The 19446-nt window shown below is 40.0% G+C and overlaps 1 protein-coding gene across 1 annotated transcript in view; it reads right to left on the reverse strand.

The window, feature by feature from the left end:
- Window positions 1–2368: 2368 nt before the first annotated feature.
- The window catches only part of VKORC1L1 (vitamin K epoxide reductase complex subunit 1 like 1), a 75250-nt gene continuing 58172 nt past the window's right edge, over window positions 2369–19446 (reverse strand). Inside the window, exons 2-3 of the mRNA XM_003124445.5 lie at window positions 11473–11582; window positions 2369–6221 (exon numbers count right to left, since the gene is read on the reverse strand). Coding sequence (XP_003124493.2) covers window positions 5995–6221; window positions 11473–11582 — 337 coding nt within the window. The 3' untranslated portion in view covers window positions 2369–5994. The remainder of the gene's footprint in view (window positions 6222–11472; window positions 11583–19446) is intronic.

The following is a 19446-nucleotide window of genomic DNA, read 5'->3' on the forward strand; positions in this document are numbered from 1 at the left end:
AGCAAGAACTACCTCTCTGCTGACACCGGCTTCTGCCCAAGGACAACCTCCCCAGCACCCTGAGTGAGTGCTTCCCGGCCTGGGCATGGCAGGCCGGGCGGGAAGTTTCTGGTCTGAATCTGGTAGTCATTTGCTAGAAGGGCACATTAGGGGCGAAAATAAAGGCTTTTGTACTATGAGACTAAAGAGTTGGCTTAAAAGGGACCATCCATAAATCGAATGATCGGTACTGCTGAAAAGCGTCTCAAGTTGTTTTTCACGTGTCAGGCTGCTTTCATTGCTTTAACCCAGTGGGGACTCTTGAGAAACCTGTTCCAGCGCGCATGCTGATTCAGAGTGGGTGGTTGTGGACTGTGCGCTGCCACAGGGACAGTCCTGCTGCCTCGGGGCCACCTGTGCTGCAGGCCAGCCTTAGGTGGGTGACAGCAAAGACCACTGGAGTGGAGTCTGTCGGCTGGGCTGGAGTCCCAGCAAATTCAGACATCACATCATGCTGGAATAACGCACAGGGTCTGGGTACCAGTTTCCAGGGTTAAGCTGACAGATGAGCATGAAAAAGCTAAGAGTTGGGGGATGTCAGAATGGGAAGGGAGCTTGGCACTTACTCACGGGACGTTCTTCCAGCCTCACCAGTAGTTTTGTCTGGACTGAAGTAGACAGTGGGGCGTCGGAGCCCACCCGTCTCATCAGAGCTGACTCCACTGACTGTGACGACACCTCTAAACAGGCTGGCCCCAGACAAGCACAACAGGCTTTTGTACCCCGAGCTGGTGTCACCTGCTCCGCTCCTGAGGATGGTCTTTCCTTACAGAATCTTTCCTCCTCTTCCTCTTCCACAGGCTCCATTCAGGAAAGTTAGGTACATTATTCGTAAGAGTTCAGTATTCATCAATCCTGGTTTAAAGCTGAAGGCTTTGGAAAAATACCATCCAAACAAATCAAAGACCATGAACCAGTAACAATGCTTAACACAGAGCTTGATTCACTTCACTTGTGGGTTTCACGTCGCAACACATGCCCTTCTTTAACTTTCCAGGCCCCGTGAAAGAAACAGTAGAGATAATTGAACCTCATTTTAGTGGTCACCATTAGACCACTTTTAAGAAATCGGAGTGGGGAGTTCCTGTTGTGGCTCATTGGTTAACGAATCTGACTAGTATCCATGAAGACGCAGGTTCCATCCCTGGCCTCACTCTGTGGGTTAAGGATCCAGCACTGCCCTGAGCTGTGGTGTAGGTCGCAGACGCAGCTTGGATCTAGGGTTGGTTATATATTTCTTTTGTTACCACTGAACTTCTGAGTTCCTTGAAGTAATCAAGTCTTGTGTTCCAGTTTAATGTTAAGTAATAACACATAAAACTCTTTACCTGACAAACATTAAAAAAAAATTAAACAGGAGTTCCCACTGTGGTGCAGTGGAAATGAATCTGACTAGGAACCATGAGGTCGTGGGTTTGATTCCTGGCCTTGCTCAGTGGGTTGAGGATCCAGCGTTGCTGTGAGCTGTGGTGTAAGCCGGTAGCTACAGTTCTGATTTGACCTCTAGCCTGGGAATCTCCATATACCATGAGTGCAGCCCTAAAAAAAAAGCAAACAAAAAAATTAAACCTAACAGATGATTAAAATGTTTTACAAATTCAGGGGAAGGTCCATTTCTTAAGTCCTGAGGTTCTGACACAGGAAACATTTGTTCTAGTTAATAAAATATGGCCAGCTGCATTCAAAATAGAACCATCTTTCTTGCAGATCTTACCTTTTTAGAAGACTCTAAGAGTGGAGTATTCAAGGTGAGCTAAAGTAAAGCAGTGGAAAAATAACTGATTAATACATTCTACGTGCTTACAGAACTGTAAGCAGTAACATCTTTTTCATTCTTTTTTTTTCTTTTAGGGCTGCGCCCACGGCATATGGAGGTTCCCAGGCTAGGGATCGAATCGGAGCTGTAGCTGCTGGCCTACACCACAGCCAGAGCAACGCAGGATCCGAGCTGCGTCTGTGACCTACACCACAGCTCACTGCAACGCCGGATCCTTAACCCACTGATCGAGGCCAGGGATCGAACCTGTGTCCTCAGGGATGCTAGTCGGATTCGTTAACCACTGAGCCATAATGGGAACTCCTTTTTCATTAATTCTTGACAAGCACATACATCATATACCTACAGGAATTACAAGAACTAGAATCTCTAAGAATTCTGCTTGTGTCTTCTACAAGGTATATATCACTGAAGAGAAAAAGAATCAATTCAGTGTCCCTATAGAAATGAGGGTACAGTTATCAATTTTCAAGAATAATTTATAAGACTGAACTCATTTCCTCCTCTTTTTTGAAATGTCATAACTGCAGTATAAGAATGATGGCAGCACAATTTCCACAGGTAACTTCTACATTTATTTTATACCAAAAAAGTTATGTGCAACAAATAAACATTCTTACATATTTACATTTGTTTTTACCAGTTAGCAAAACTGTGTCCTAAATCTCTGATAAAGAATATTTCTATCTATATTAAAGGGGAAATCTGCCCAGTGAACTCCATTTTCAATGAATGTTTTACTCTGGAGCTTAAAGCACTAGTAATAAATATTTTTGATGGAACATACTATACAGATCATACACCTAATACTTAGGCCATGCTTAATACAGTTTTATAACAAAACATTTTACCTTTTCTGGGCTAATTTGTAAAAAAAAAAAAAAAAAAAAAAAAGTTTAACCAAGTACCCTGAACTTCCACCCCCACCCGCACCCCCTGTGATTTTTTGATGGGTAGTTCTCACAAATTAGGAATCGTAAGTGCTGCCTAAAATGTCTGAATAGACATGTTTCATCACTGCTTGCCTGTTGGGGAAGAACACACCAGGGCAGAGACTGAATATTAGGTATTCCTTTCCAGACAGGTTAACAAAAATTATAGTGGGTTTCTTGTTGGCATTTGTCCAGTACTGATTTCCAGGACAAGATCTGTCGGCATTCACTGGGGTCAAGTTTTGCTGAAGATAACTTTGTACTTTTGCTCATAGTTTTAACGATAAGTGAAATACGAGCAAACTAAAGTCAACAGTTTTACTGTTACTGTAGTCTTGGTCCTATATCCTAGCTAGTAGGTCCAAAGATCTCTGGTACCAAATGGTAGATCTTTGTCTCTTTGTATGAAAACAGTCTGTGTTTCCACATCTTTAAAAGTAACAGATTTAGGGAGAGGCTGCATACATGAAGTAAAAGTAATTCCTGGCACACAGCTGGTTAAACCTGAGTTAGTTCACCCTCACTGATGGCAACTAGCTGCAGTGGAAAAACCAAATGAAATTCTCCAAGCCACCTAGCTTCCCTAGAATTTATTATCTAAGCACAACTTCTCTTATTTCCTCAAATGATAGATATGACCATCAGATAAATAAGAGGCTTCATTTGTTGCAAATAATTTCAAAAACCAAGAAGCAGAAATTGAATTCTTCCCCCTAGTTTGTTCTTCAACATCAGTGGCTAGAAATGTTGCAGTGTTTAAATATTCAGCCTAAAATAGTCATAATCCTGATTTTATAACATGGGCCCCCTGCCCCCTTTCTTGGGGGTAGAATTGAGGGTGTAGATAGAAGGAAGCCTAAAATCTTCCAGGGCAAAAATACCACATCGCATGCACGGTGGGGGGGGGAGTCCTTTGCTTAAGAGATCTGGGTGTCACCATGCTGTTATTTCAGGCAGCACGTGTTCATCACTCAGTGAGAAGAAGGATATTCATTCTGGGGTCATAGGAATGTGGCAACAATTTTTCTACAACAGAAACTGGTTTCCCCAAGGCTTAGAAAAGCAAAGGTCTGGCTGAACATTCCGACATTTTTCTCATGTAAGAGTTGAAGACATTCACAAGAATGCAACATCAAGACAAGCTTCAACTCTCCCCTGCTGAGTGACACAGCACGTGGTAAAAAATTTAAAACTGGGGCACGAGGAACTTGTTTGGCATAACCAGAGTTACATGTACCACGAAGTCTTCACTGTGAAGCCATTTCCATTCTAGCAGAGAAGAGAGAAGCAGTGAGCGGCTGGGGAGAACGGGCAGTACTGCTGGCAGGTGACCGCGCTGCAGTTCTCCAGTGTCAGGCCTTGTTTCTCCATAAATACCAGACATCTAAGCAACGCTTTCTAGGGTTCTTTAACTATAGAAACAAGAACAGTATATCCATAATAAAACAGGCATTGAAGTATTCACATTCGTGGGAAAACATAAGCCTTGATGAAATCTGAATTAAGCCATCTTTTACAAAGTTGGTTTAAACTGGTTAAAAGTACATTACACTTCAGATTTTATACCTGCCTTGGGCCAGAAGAAGACATCGCATCAATTACAACAGTTAGTTGGAAACTGCTGGACAGTCGCTGACTCTACACATTACTGTTTAGAGAGCATCGCCTGTCCCCTCCCTTCAAAAAGAAGGCAAATAAAGCACTCAAAAGTCACCGGGCTCCTTTTAACATAATGACGAGTGGCACTAGAAGCAAAAACATTGCTCCTACTTCTCAACCTAAGGAATAAAGTGATCATACGGAAGGTTTCCACAGAATGCAAGGTTTCTACTTCATGCTAAGGAAGGAAGGAAGGACACTTCTGCCCAAGTTCAACACATAAAATATTTGGTTTGAGATTTAAAGACAGAAGGCACTTTTCACATTCTGATAGAAGATATTAACCATAGAAACATACTGTCACTATTTCATTAGGGTTTATTCAAATCACTTTTAAAAACTCTGCATTTGTGTTATTAGAAAGAGTAAGTGACAACATCACTGTGTTTCACCTGGAGATATTTCTACCTTCAGTACTCCTGCCAATGAAGCAAACTGAGCAGCAGGTCAGCCCTGAAGTGTACAAATCCATTCTCTGACACTAAAACAATTCAACTAGACCTCTGGTTGGTTAGAGCCGAAAGAAACAGGGAAAACGCTATGGAGCTATCCTACTCTGGAGCGACTGGGCTCATGCTGATTAGTTCAAAGTCAATACTGTTTGGGTGACTGGCACCAATGGTAAGGAAAAATACCTGCATGAAAATTCAACGTTGTAAGAGACTTTACCTAAAAATGTCATGTTCCTATTTCCAGCTGTTCTCCAAAGACATCTACCCATTTTCCCATCTTAGTGTCCTGAAGGCCTTGGACTTAAAAGTCTGGTCACATGACTCATTCTGTAAGGTTATCATTGACCCAATTGTATGACTAGTTATAAGCTTGACTCCAATGTCCAAATTTAGTTTCTTCCTTTCAGAAGAAGGAAATGAAAGGGAACCAATCACTCTATTATTTTTGCTGCCAATGCTGGACCCACAGCTGTCAGTACTTTTCACAAGATGCTCTGTATGGACTTACTATTTTCACTATTTCTTCAGTCAACGTTGAGCTGACAATTCTTCATTGCTACACTTCAACTAAACTGTACAGTAAGTTCTGCAGGGATGGATCCAATATTTCTACCTTTATTTACAAATATCACATAAATGGATTCTAATTGAATCTACATGTTTAAATCCATCGGCTAAAAACATCTTACATATTGTAAACATGGCAATATTTAATACAGTATCTATTCTAAAATATTTTCATGTCATGATCACATTTGTTATACCTGAAATTTAATTTATACACATTAGAGAATTACTAGCAATGGTTGCTCACTTTACATTTGAGGGAAAGGGGCTGGGGCTACAATTTATTATTTCAGAAACATCTCCAAAGTAAAGTTAAAGCTTGTCTTTGATTGGCTCGGCGTATCCTCTTTTTTTTTTTTGTATCCATATTTTAAAATGAAGATTGACACAGAAATAGCCTGGGCCCCTTCTAATTTACAGGATTTTAAAAAATCAGTTTAAGATTCTTAGGGAAAAGTGTCTGTTGTGAAGAATTTAAAAAACAAAACCAAACAAAACAAAAAAAACAACTGCTGCAAAATAAACTTAATGGAAAAAAAGGGACTTCAGTTAAGAGTCTGTCAGGTTGTCAGTCCTGCTTGGGCTGCAGTTGCCGTTTCCAGGCCTCATTTAAGTAAACTAGTCGTTTGTAGTTGATGATAAGAAGAATGAAGTTCAGCACGTATGTGATGACGCAGATGATGCAAAACTCCTTCAGCACAAAGTACAGAATGTAGGCCAGGTACAAAGAGCCTACTACAGACATGATGGAGGATGTCATGAGGATTAAAGCTGCAACTGCACTTGCTGTCATGCCTGCAAAAGAAAGAGACACTTGGTTCCATCAGACCTTGACACTGGAGACAAAGTAAAAGGTAACATTTTGTGAGGTGCTGGAATACTGATCTTACAACAAGATTCTATGAAATCTGAGGACAGAACTACAAGTCCATGTTGTTAAGATGAGGCAGGTTGACTGTGCACACAGACTACCAGTTTTACAGCAGCAATGCTTTTGACTTGTCAGTGTTCTAGATGAAATACCACTTATTTCATAAACTAGCCTCAGTTAAGACGCAAAGAACATGTGCCGTCTTGCAATCACATTACGCAATGAAGCTGATGTGTACAACCGACAGCCCCAGCTCCTCTGGTGACTAAAGTAACATGGGGACCACAACCTTCTCCAAGAAGGACCCATTTGGTGAGACTCTTCCCCTGGCCTTTTCAATAGAGGCTGGCTCCCCCGCCTTGGAAAGTAAAATCTGTTTTCCCATGTTTAGATCACATTTATCAAAAAACCCATAATGGGAGATGATGATACCAACATGTTGCTGCTGGAGGAAAAAAAAAAAAAATCAAGATAAACATTTCAGAAAGGGCTCGCCCTAGGGGATAAGGGAAACCACATGTAGCCAGTTGGCCACGTGTGGGTCAAAGCAGATCAAGGAGAAAGGCCATTAGGTGTGCTAAGCTGGGCTCTTAAGACAAAGGCTTGCCTGAATTCTTGATGCTATCTCACATCTTCACATGTACTGTTTTGTTATTTCCTGTAGCCAACAGTATTGAGAACATGTGCATTTATTGTGAGGTGCATTTCGTTTGAGGCCAGGGAAGATGGCCAAGCATATTAAACTACTTACTCTCTTACCCCAAAACTCATGGATAAGGATCATAGCAACAGGAAAAAATTGAGAAAAGGTGGGATTTGGTTTGAAGAGGTGAATTAAGGTGCTGAAATCCTCATGGCCAGATGAATGAGAAGTTGCCTGTAGGCCACAGCCTAGCCACAGGGACCGTTCTGCCCACATGACCAGTTAGTACTAGAGTATATGAGCCTTCAACAGGCTCTTCAAGACTAAGATGCTGGAATTCCCTGGTGCCTCAGTGGGTTAAGGATCTGGTGTTGTCACTGCTATGGCTCAAATTCAGTCCTTGGCCTTAGAACTTTTGCATGCCACAGGCACGGCCAAAAAAAAAAAAAGACTAAGATGCTATTGGATTACTTATGCCACCCGACTTTGATTTATCTGTAATCCAGCCACGTGCATTAATGTAGGTAATGTCCATGGCTACTTTTCCACTAGAGTGGCAGAGTTGAGTAGCTGTGACAATCAGTAAAGCCTAAAATTATTTCCTATCTGGCCCTTAACAAAAAAGAAAAGTTTGCATACCTCATCTATGCTGACATCTAAAACTTCAAAAATTGGAGTTCCCTTGTGGTGCAGGTTAAGGATGAGGCATTGTCACTGAAGCTCGAGTTTAATCTCTGGCTGGGGAACTTCCACATGCCACAAGTGCAGCCAAAAACAAAACAAAACAAAAAAGATATGGACAAGTTATTTACTCTCTGTGCAACCCTTTTCCTTAACTGTAAAACTGGAATAATAATCATGACTGCTTCCTAAGATTGTTGTGCAAATTTTTTTTTTTTTTTTTTTTTAGCTTTTTAGGGCCACATCTGCAGCATATGGAAGTTCCCAGGCTAGGAGTTGAATCAGAGCTGCAGCTACCGGCCTACGCCACAGCCACAGCAATGCCAGATCTGAGCCACGTCTGTGAACTACACCGTAACTCACAGCAACGCTAGATCCTTTAACTCACTGAGCGAGGCCAGGGATCGAACCCTCGTCTTCATGGATACTAGTCCGGCTTGCTACTGCTAAGCCACAGTGGGAACTTCCTGTTGTGCAGACTAAAAAAACTAACAGGTATTCTTAGAATGCTCCATAAATATTCAAGTAATGTACTTTATGTACTTTATACATAAAGTAGTTAAATATTCCTGTAAAAAACCAGTGCTAATGTAATATAATTGGTGGCTCGGGATGAAATTCCCAGTGGAGGAGTTCCCGTTGCGGCTTAGCACTAAAGAACCCAACTAGTAGCCATGAGAACTCGGGTTTGATCCTGGCCTCTCTCAGTTGGTTAAGGATCTGGTGTTACCATGCGCTGTGGTGTAAATCACACATGTGGCTCGGATGGGGCCCTAAAAACACACACACACACACACAAAGAAATTCCTAGTGGAATTTAAAATGTGCCGAAACTTGAAATAAATGATTGTACAATCAAGCAATGGAATCTTTTGCAGCTATGGAAAGATCACTAAGATACATCAGTTATGCAAAAAACAAAAACAAACCCCCCAAAACCAACGACAACAAAAAAATAAGAAGAAAAATGTTTTTTATTTTTTGGGCTTTTTTGGGTGCTTTTAGGGCTGCACCCATGGCATATGGAAGTTAGGTTCCCAGGCTAGGGGTCAAATTGGAGCTGTAGCTGCCAGCCTACGCCACAGCCACAGCAATGCCATATCCAAGCCATGTCTGTGACCTTTACCATGGCTCACAGCAATGCCGGATTGTTTAATCCACTAAGCAAGGCCAGGGATCAAACCCAAGTCCTCATGGACACTAACTGGGTTTGTTACTGCTGAGCCACGATCAGTACTCCAAGAAAAAAAAGTTCAAAAAAGAACGACTAGAGTTTCTGCTGTGACACAGTGGGTTAAGAATCTGACTGCAGCAGCTTGAGTCACTGCAGAGGCGTGAGTTTGATCCCCAGCACCACAGCTCACAGCAACACCGGATCCTTAACCCATAGAGCAAGGCCAAGGATCAAACTTGCGTCCTCCTGGATGCTAGTCACATTCACTAACCACTGAGCCACAAGAGGAACTCCGGAATTGGGCAAACTTGATACAACTATTGAGAAAAATTTAGATTCACAATCTGATTCATTAATAAAGCTACTGCAGCTAGACACAAGACCTGGCAGATCAACAGGATAAAATATTAACAATTAAAATGCAAGGGCAAAAATGGAGGGATTTAACCCAAAATGTATAAAAACTTTACAATCAAAATTCACAAAACTGGAGTTCCCGTTGTGGCTCAGTGGTTAACGAACCTGACTAGGAACCATGAGGTTGTGGGTTCGATCCCTGGCCTTGCTCAGTGGGTTAAGGATCTGGCATAGCTGTGGTGTAGGTTGCAGACGTGGCTCGGATCCCGAGTTGCTGTGGCTCTGGCGGAGGCCGGCAGCTACAGCTCTGATTAGACCCCTAGCCTGGGAACCTCTATATGCCGTGGGAGCGGCCCTAGAAAAGGCAAAAAGACCCCCCCCCAAAAAAAAATCCACAAAACTAATGTAAAAAAGGATAAAGAATGGGCAAAATGTTTGTAATAAATATGAAATGTACTATATCCAGATCCCAATAACTAAACTGGCAATGAAAGGAAATTAAAATACAGTAAAATTAAAATAATGGCTACTAATATGTAACTACTGAATTAGAAATCTTACGGAAAAAACTTTTTAAAATGAAGATGAAGCTTTGGGGAAACCTGACAGCTGAAGAAAAAGCAGTTTGACTATACCTACTAAAATCCATACCAAATCTATGTTTGTTGACTCATTTATCCCACATTTATTTATTTTGCAGAAATAATTTAAAGAGGGAAGGGTGTGTGTGAAGGAGACTTTAAACAAAGTCAATCACTGCAGTGTTATTTAGAACATAAAAAAATCTGAAGCCTTGATGTCCACAATAACAAAACACCAAAGGAGACAGACAATACAAAGGTTCACGTAAAATTAAGTGAAATCAACAAACAATAAATGCTGGAGAGGGTGTGGAGAAAAGGGAACCCTCCTTCACTGTTGGTGGGAATGTAAATTGGTACAACCACTATGGAAAATAGTATGGAGGTACCTCAGAAAACTAAATATAGAACTACCATATACGATCCAGCAATCCCACTCCTGGGCGTATATCCAGACAAAACTTTCATTGAAAGAGACACATGCACCCATATGTTCACTGCAGCACTATTCACAATGGCCAAGACATGGAAACAAACTCAATGTCCAACAACAGATGAATGGGTTAGGAAGATGTAGTATATATACACAATGGAATACTACTCAGCCATAAAAAGAACAAAATAATGCCATTTGCAGCAACATGGATGGAACTGGAGACTCTCATACTAAGTAAAGTCACAGAAAGACAAATACTATATGATATCATTTATGTATGGAATCTAATATACAGCACAAATGAACCTTTCCACAGAAAAGACACTCACGGACTTGGAGAACAGACTTGTGGCCTCCATGGAGGAGGGGGAGGGATGGACTGGAGTCTGAGGTTAACAGATGCAGACTATTGCATTTGGAGTAGATAAGCAATGAGATCCTGCTGTATAGCACAGAGAACTATATCTAGTCACTTAAGATGAAGGATAATGTGAGAAAAAGAATATATGTACATGTGTGACTGGGTCACTCTGCTGTACAGCAGAAATTGACAGAACACTGTAAACCAACTATAATGGAAAAAATAAAATATTAAAAAATAAATATAAAAATTAAAAAATTAAAATGAAGTGAAAAAAAAGAATATGGAGCTCCCCTTGTGGCTCAGTGGAAAGGAACCCGACTAGTATCCATGAGGATGCAGGTTTGATCCCTGGCCTTGCTCAGTGGGTTAAGGATCCAGCATTGCCATGAGCTGTGGTGTAGATTGAAGATGCGGCACAGACTCGGGTCAGATCTGGCATTGCTGTGGCTGTGGCTGTGGCTGTGGCTGGCAGCTGTAGCTCCAATTTGATCCCTAGCCCAGGAACTTTCATATGCTGCAGATGCAGCCCTAAAAAGCAAAAAAGCAAAAAAAAAAAAGAATACAATGGCAGCAGTAGTTATGTAAAGGTGATGGAATTATGAATGAATTTGTTTACCATTAATGTTTTCTCAATGCATAATACTTTAAAATAGCTACAGACTATACAAAATAATAATTTCCCTGAATGGGGCTTATATCTCTGGGCATCATGGGTGCTAATATCCCTCCCTGATCAAACACCAACAGACACCAAGTTGAGCAGGAGCATCATCAAAATCTTAGTGAGCCAAGTTTGCACAACACAAAAATGTGTTACAAACCATGTTTCTAGCATTAACATATGCTTTTATTTAATATAAAGACCACTTTAGGATAAAGACACAACGTACTGAGCAGAATATAACAAACTTATTTTTGTATTGCTGTATAAATACTTACCAAGTAATAACTGTAATATATAAAATATAAGTCCAAAGACACTGTTTGGCTGGTTTAATACACCATCCTTTCCAAAAATGGAACCCAAAAGACCAAATCCTCGACCCCATCTGTAAAATAAAGAAAACCATTAACCCTATATTTGAGTTTTCCTGTTTTTAAAAATGTAGAAATACCTGAGCATGACATGCCCCTATACCCATCTGAATCTCAAAGTTGCCAATTACTGGAGTTCCCTTTGTGGCACAGTAAAAATGAATCCAGCTAGTATCCATGAAGATGAGTGTTCGATGCCTGGCCTCAATCAGTGGGTCAGGGATCCGGCAGTGCGGTTAGCTGTGGTGTAGGTCACAGACGTGGCTCGGATCCTGTGTTGCTGTGGCTGTGGTGTAGTAGGCTGGCAGCTGTGGCTCCAATTCAACCCCTAGCCTGGGAACTTCCATGTGCTGAGGATGCACCCCTAAAAAAACAAACAAACAAACAAAAACAAACCAACTGTAAGTCTTTCTTAGAAATCTTACCTCAAGAGTAAAAAATTGATACATTCGTTGCCCAATCAGTTTTTATTTGTAGTTTAACTTTAAATTTTGCATTTGACTTAAAATTTTCAGAATCTGGAGTTCCCGTCGTGGCGCAGTGGTTAACGAATCCGACTAGGAACCATGAGGTTGCGGGTTCGGTCCCTGCCCTTGCTCAGTGGGTTAACAATCCGGCGTTGCCGCGAGCTGTGGTGTAGGTTGCAGACTCGGCTCGGATCCCGCGTTGCTGTGGCTCTGGTGTAGGCCGGTGGCTACAGCTCTGATTCGACCCCTAGCCTGGGAACCTCCATATGCCACGGGAGCGGCCCAAAAAATAGCAAAAAGACAAAAAAAAAAAAAAAATTTTCAGAATCTTATTTTCTTATTAAAATTATTAAATTCTGATTTAATAAAATTTGATACAAATATCAAGCCTACTTTGGATAGGTTTACTCTGGATACGTTTACTCTGGATTAAAAACCTCTGACAATAACTTTAACTTTGAATGAGTGCTTTTTAAAATACCAAAAAGAAAATGTTTTTAATCTGTAGCAAATTACTCAATACAATCTAAACTTTGGTTCTGAAGAGAAACAACCTGAAAATGAGAATAGACCAGTGATTATTAGTCACATCACTTTAATAGTGTCCCAGAAATAGAGCGAAACCTCTTCATGATGATGTTGGGAGGTAAGAATAACCCCAATTTTACAAGCAAGCGAGAACAATGAAGATGTTTCCTGTTATATACTTCAAGGAATGCAACAGAATCTCGATCATATCTGTATATTCTGTTACACATCAGATACTCATTGAGCATGTTCTAGGTGCAGACAGTGGCTCAGGTGTTTGTAACAAGTCAGACAAAACGGTGCCCTTGTAGGGCTTATATTCCATCTGGGGAGAAGTAATGGGCAGGCAAATGATGAAGTGACCTCCAGAAATGGATGAGCTGTTAGTAGATACACAGGAAAATTGGGAAGGGGATTATTCTAGATCAGAGCTTTTGAAATTTTTAAACTGCATACCGTCCCCTTGGGGTTTTTGTTAAAATGCGGATTTTTACTTCAGCAGGTCTGTGGTGGGGCCTAAGATGCATCACCAAACCAAACAAAATGCTCTCAAGTGATGCTCATGCTTCTGGTCTGAGGACCACACTCAGCACCACTGCTCTAGATGAAGAAGGGATGGAAGGAACAACTTTAGCTAGACGGCCAGGGAAGGGCTTTTTCAGGAATTAAATCCTAAATGCTGAGAAGCAGCCAGGCTCATAAAGAACGGCAGGTACAAAGGCCTGGAGGCAGGAATGAGCTACGAGTGTGTACAAGAAGCCCATCAGAGCCGACACTGATGAGGGAAGGTGACGGGAGAATGAGGTATGCTCCCATCGCTTACTTGTATCATTTACAGCCTTGTCTGCAGGCGTGATGAAGAGTTTGAATTCCATTCTAATTGCAATGGGAAGACATTCAGTGGCTTCTAAGCAGGAGAGTACTATAAGCTTATTTATGATCACTTGACTACTGTGTAAATAACAAACCACAGGAGGGCATGCGTACAGTCAGGGACAAACTATGCGATCAAACTTTGAAGTGCTACCCATCGGAAGTAGGAATTCAAATGTAAATCACCAGCTTCGCAATGGAGATAACTGGCACGCTGTCAAAATCACTGCGTGTAAACAGAATTTTTATATTCTAAGCATTAGTCTCCGCCTAATTATTCACATATGACCATATGGATATCTTCCTTGAAAACAATGCCGTAATCCACAGAATAAATACATCGTTTTACCCAAGTAATACATGCACGCCTAAGGTTTAAAAATCAACACTGAAAGCCTTAATTAAAAAAGAGATATTTCCTACTCGAGGAAAGAGATATTTTCTTTTTTTGTTGTTGTTTTTTGTTTTTTTTGTTTTTTGGTTTTTTTTTTTTGTTTTTTTTTTGTCTTTTTGCTATTTCTTTGGGCCGCTCCTGCGGCATATGGAGGTTCCCAGGCTAGGGGTCAAATCGGAGCTGTAGCTGCCGGCCTACGCCAGAGCCACAGCAACGCAGGATCCGAGCCGCGTCTGCAACCTACACCACAGCTCACGGCAACGCCGGATCGTTAACCCACTGAGCAAGGGCAGGGACCGAACCCGCAACTTCATGGTTCCTAGTCGGATTCGTTAACCACTGCGCCACGACGGGAACTCCTTTCTTTTGTTTTTTTTTTTGTTTTTTGTTTTTGGAAAGAGATATTTTCTACTTCCTCTCCACACCCTGTCTGATCATCATAGGCAACCACTTCGATGTTTTTTAACTTTTTCCTGCTCTTATTTACGTCCACATTTCTAAATAATATGCTTACATTGCTACTTCTTGATTTATCAATTCTACATACTATCTTTTGACCTTCTAATATGGTAGACCAGAATGTTGCATTAAAAAAAAAAACTTAACATGGAAAGCATCAAATGTACATACACAGCGTGAAAAGAACAGTGTAATAATCTCATTCCCTATCACTCAGCTTTGAAAATTGTGTCTTTCCTGTTTTATCTCCACCTTTACCCACTAACTACTTGACTATTACTTTTAGATTTTTTTAAGGAAAAATTTACACACATTTAATGCACAAATCTTAACTGTATAATTGTGACAAATGCATACACCTGAGTAACCCTGGTATACAAACTGTAATTCTGGTATACTAATCCTGGTATAGTAATTCTGGAATGTGAAGTAATTCTAATAGTGTGAAGTGAGAATTTAAGTGCCTTCCATAAAAAACAAACAAACACCTCAAACACTATAAAGAGTGCTTCCGTCTCCCACATTATATTGTTACTCCCTTCCCACAATCCACACTTCCCGACCCATGAGCAAGAAGTATGTGACTGGCTAGGTTTGTAATCCAGCCTCCGAACCAAAATTAGATCTCTAGTCTTCTCCAGATTGCAGTGCTGTGCTCTGTCCCTTTTGTTGCATTAAGTTATCGAATGCAATTACCACTCCAGCATTTTCAACGAAACAGAATAGTAGTTTAATTCCTCAATAAATACAATAAAGTTGAATAAAGCTTAATAAACTGTGACAAAGCTATTGTAATAACTATTAGCAAGTCAATTCACTAGCAAAGTAGACTGGCATTACGTAAGTTTATTTTCCTTGGAAAGGTGAATAAGAACAGATTTTCATAAATGACATTATACTTTAAAGTTGCTAAGGGTGGTGTAATTTAAAACCCTTAGTGAATCTTTAAGTTGGAACATTTGAAAACACTATAGTTTTCTCCCACTTCTAAAAGCTATACAAAAGTATAGGAAGCATATTTTATGTGCTAACTTTATGCTTGACTTTATCTTAATTTCTAACCATTTTTCTCCTTGTCCCATCTATATTCAAAATCCTACTATATTACTTATCTGGAAAGTTGCCCCAAGTACTTTATGGAATAAGATGGGATATTAACCAACTGAGCAAAAATAAATTTTTTTTTTTTTTTTTTTTTTTTGTCTTTTTGCCTTTTCTAAGGCTGCTCCTTCGGCATATGGAGGTTCCCAGGCTCGGGGTCGAATCGGAGCTGTAGCCACCGGCCTACGCCAGAGCCACAGCATCACAGGATCCGAGCTGCGTCTGCGACCTACACCACAGCTCACGGCAACGCCAAACTGTCAACCCACTGACCAAGGGCAGGGATCGAACCCACAACCCCATGGTTCCTAGTCGGATTCGTTAACCACTGCGCCACGACGGGAACTCCAAGAATAAATGTTTTCTTAAAGAAATACTTACACAGATGTTCGTTTTGCTTCAGTATAAGTAACATCAATGAAGTGATTATGCAAATAAGAACTTTTTAATATTTGATTCTAAAACAAGGTTCATCTTTGACACAAATAATAACTTCCTCGAATATTTTGTATTTGGGTACATAAACAACCAATACCACTTCCCTAAGGTACGATGAAAAATTGTAAGGTTTCTGAACACTCCCAATTTTCCCAGAAACAACGAATCTTAAAACCAGTCTCCAACTCGCATCTCCTAGGTCCCTGAAGATAAACTTAAGACGTTATTTGCCTCCTTCATTATTATTCTCTCATAGGTGTAGTTTTCCAAAGGCTACATGCATGATGTGACAATGCAGTAGATTGATGTGAGAATCCAATAATCTTATATTACGGCAGACATTAAAAAGATTTGCAATAAAGAGAAGCAATGCAAGTCTTTCCATTGTTTTTTAGGAAAAGTAATTACTCATAAAAAATTTTGTTAATATGTAATGGGTTTATTATGTTTTAAGTGAATGAATGCATATTTAAATAATTTCTCAGTTTGAGCTTCTACTACAGTAAATACCAAAGATATAACATACCTAAATAAAACCTCTTTGGGGTATTCAATAATTATTAAAAGCATAAAGAGGTTCTGAGATCAAAAATTTTGAAAATCTGGGCGTTCCCATCATGGCGCAGCCAAAACAAATCTGACTAGAAACCATGAGATTGCAGGTTTGATCCCTGGCCTAACTCAGTGGGTTAAGGATCCAGTATTGCCATGAGCTGTGGTGTAGGTTGCAGAAATGGCTTGGATCTGGCGTTGCTGTGGCTCTGGCGTAGGCTGTCGGCTACAGCTCTGATTAGACCCCTAGCCTGGAAACCTCCATGTGCCAAAGGTGTGGCCCTAAACAGCAAAAAGGAAAAAAAAAAAAAAAAAAAAAAAGTTTGAAAATCTGCTTTTGACCAAGTCCCCCCAACCCCCCAACCAAACAAAACACATTCAAACAAAATTTTTAAAACTGGAGTGAAATAAAGTAGAGATAGAATAAACAATCCTGGAGTTCCCTTCGTGGCTCAACAGTTAACAAACCAGACTAGGGTCCATGAGGATGTGTGTTCGGTCCCTGGCCTCACACAGTAAGTTAAGAATCTGGCGTTTCCGTGAGCTGTGGTATAGGTCACGGACATGGCCCAGATCCTGAGTTGCCCTGGCTGTGGCAAAGGCCAGCAGCTGTAGGTCCATTTAGACCCCTAATCTGGGAACTTTCATATGCCTCAGGTGTGCCCTAAAAACCTAAAAAAGGGGGGGGGGGCAGAAGAACTAAAGAGACTTTTTTCCAAAGAAGACACACAGATGGCCAACAGGTTCATGGAAAGGTGTTTAGGGAAATGCAAATCAAATCAAAACTACAATGAGATGCCACCTCATACCTATTAGAATGGCTACTTTCAAAAAGATAAGACATAAGCATCGGTGAGGATGTGCAGAAAAGAGAACCCTTGTACACTGCTGGTGATTTGGGATGTGAGGATGATTCAACATATGTATGTCAATGTGATATACCAAATTAATAGAATGAAAATAAATCATATAATAACCTCAGCAGACACAGAAAAAGCATTTGATAAAATTCAACATCTGTTCCTGAAAAAAACTATTAACAAATTAGGTATAGCAGGAATGTAACAACATAATAAAGACCATATATGATAAGCTCACAGCTAACATCATACCCAACAGTAGAAATTTGAATACCAGGAACAAGACAAGGGTGCCGACTCTCACAACTCCTATTCAGAGCAATCAGGTAAGAAAAAGAAGTATTAAGGCATCAGAATTGGAAAGGAATATGTAAAACTGTATTTGCAGATGACAAGATTTTATATATAGAAAACCATAAAGACACTCCCTGCCCTATCAACTGTTAGATCTAATCAACAACTTCAGTAAAGTTGCAGCATAAAAAATTAATCTGTAAAAATCAGTAGTGTTTCTATAAACTAACAATGAACTGTCTGAAAAAGAAATAATGAAAATAATCCCATTTACAATAACATCAAAAACAATAAAATAATTAGGAATAAGTTTAACCAAGGAGGTGAAAGATCTCTCCTCTGAAAACTACAAGACATTGATGAAAGGACTTAAAGACACAAATAAATGGAAAGGTATCCCATATTCATGGATTGGCAGAAATAATGTTGTTAAAATGTCAATATTACCAATAGCAATCTTTTGGCAGAGTCAATGCAATCCCCATCAAGATACCAATGGCATTTTTTTCATAAAAGAAAAAACAATCCTAAAACTTATATGAAACCACAACAGATCTTGAATAGCCAAAGCAATCTTGAGAAAGACGAACAAAGCAGGAAGCATCATACTTCCGATTTCAAGTTATACCCTAAAGTTGTAGTCATCAAAACTAAATCACTGGCATAAAAATAGATCAACAGAACAGAACTGAGAGCCCAGAAGTAAATGCAAGCATATATGGTTAACTAACATGTGACAAGAGAGCCAAGAATGGAGAAAAGACAGTCTCTTCAATAACTGGTGCTGGGAAAAATGGACATTTACATGTAAAAGGATAAAATTAGACCCCTATCTTTCACTATTCACAAAAAATTAACTCAAAATAGATTGAAGACTTAAATGGATTAAAGACCTAAAACCATGAAACTCCTAGAAGAAAACATAGGGTAAAAACCTCCTTGATATAGGTCTTGGCAATAAGTTTTTTAGACACCTAAACCATAAGCAACAAAATAAAAAACAAACAAGTAAGACTATATCACACCACAAAATTTGTGGAAGTTCTCCTGGGGCACAGTGGGTTAAGGATCTGGCATTGCCACAGCTGTGGCACAGGTCACAACTGAGGCATGGATTTGATCCCTGGACTGGGAACTTCCACACACCGTGAGTATAGCCAAAACAAACAAAAAACCCCACAAAGTTCCTGCCCAGCAAAGGAAACAATCAACAAAGTGAAAAGTCAACATAGAGAATGGGAAAAAATATTTGAAAACCATATATCTGACAAGGGGTTCATATCCAAAATATATTAAAAAACTTAAACAATCAATAGCAAAACCCCCCAAATAACCCAGTTAAAAAAATGAGCAAAAGACCTGAATAGACATTTTTTCAAAGAGGATATACACATAGTCAAAAGGTATATGAAAAGATGCTCAAAATCACTAGTCATTAGGGAAATGCAAGTCAAAACTACAATATCACTTCATATCACTTATTATGGCTATCATAAAAAAGAAAATAACCAGTGCTGGCAAGTATGTGGAGAAAAGGGAACGCTTGAGCACTGTTGGTAGGAACGTATACTGGAACAGCCACTATGGTAAACAATATGGAAATTCCTCAAAAATTAAAACTAAAACTACCACACAATCCAGCAATTCTGCTTCTAGGAACGTACTCAAAGCAAACAGAAACACTGTACTCCCACGTTCATGGCAGCATTATGTACAATAGTCAGGACATGGATCCATGAACAGATAAATGGATAAAGAAGTTGTGGGGGGTTGTGTGTGTGTATGAATATTATACAGCCCTAAAAAATGAGGAAATCCTGCCATCTGAGACAACATGGACGGACTCTGGTGGCATTACACTAAGCGAAATAAGTCAGAGAAAAATAAATACTACATGATCTCACCTATATGT

This window comes from Sus scrofa, chromosome 3, assembly GCF_054392235.1.
Source record: "Sus scrofa isolate SSC_HxYL_T2T_F1_AM1 chromosome 3, Sscrofa_HxYL_maternal_Yorkshire_Landrace_v2.0, whole genome shotgun sequence".
In the NCBI taxonomy this organism is placed as follows: domain Eukaryota; kingdom Metazoa; phylum Chordata; class Mammalia; order Artiodactyla; family Suidae; genus Sus; species Sus scrofa.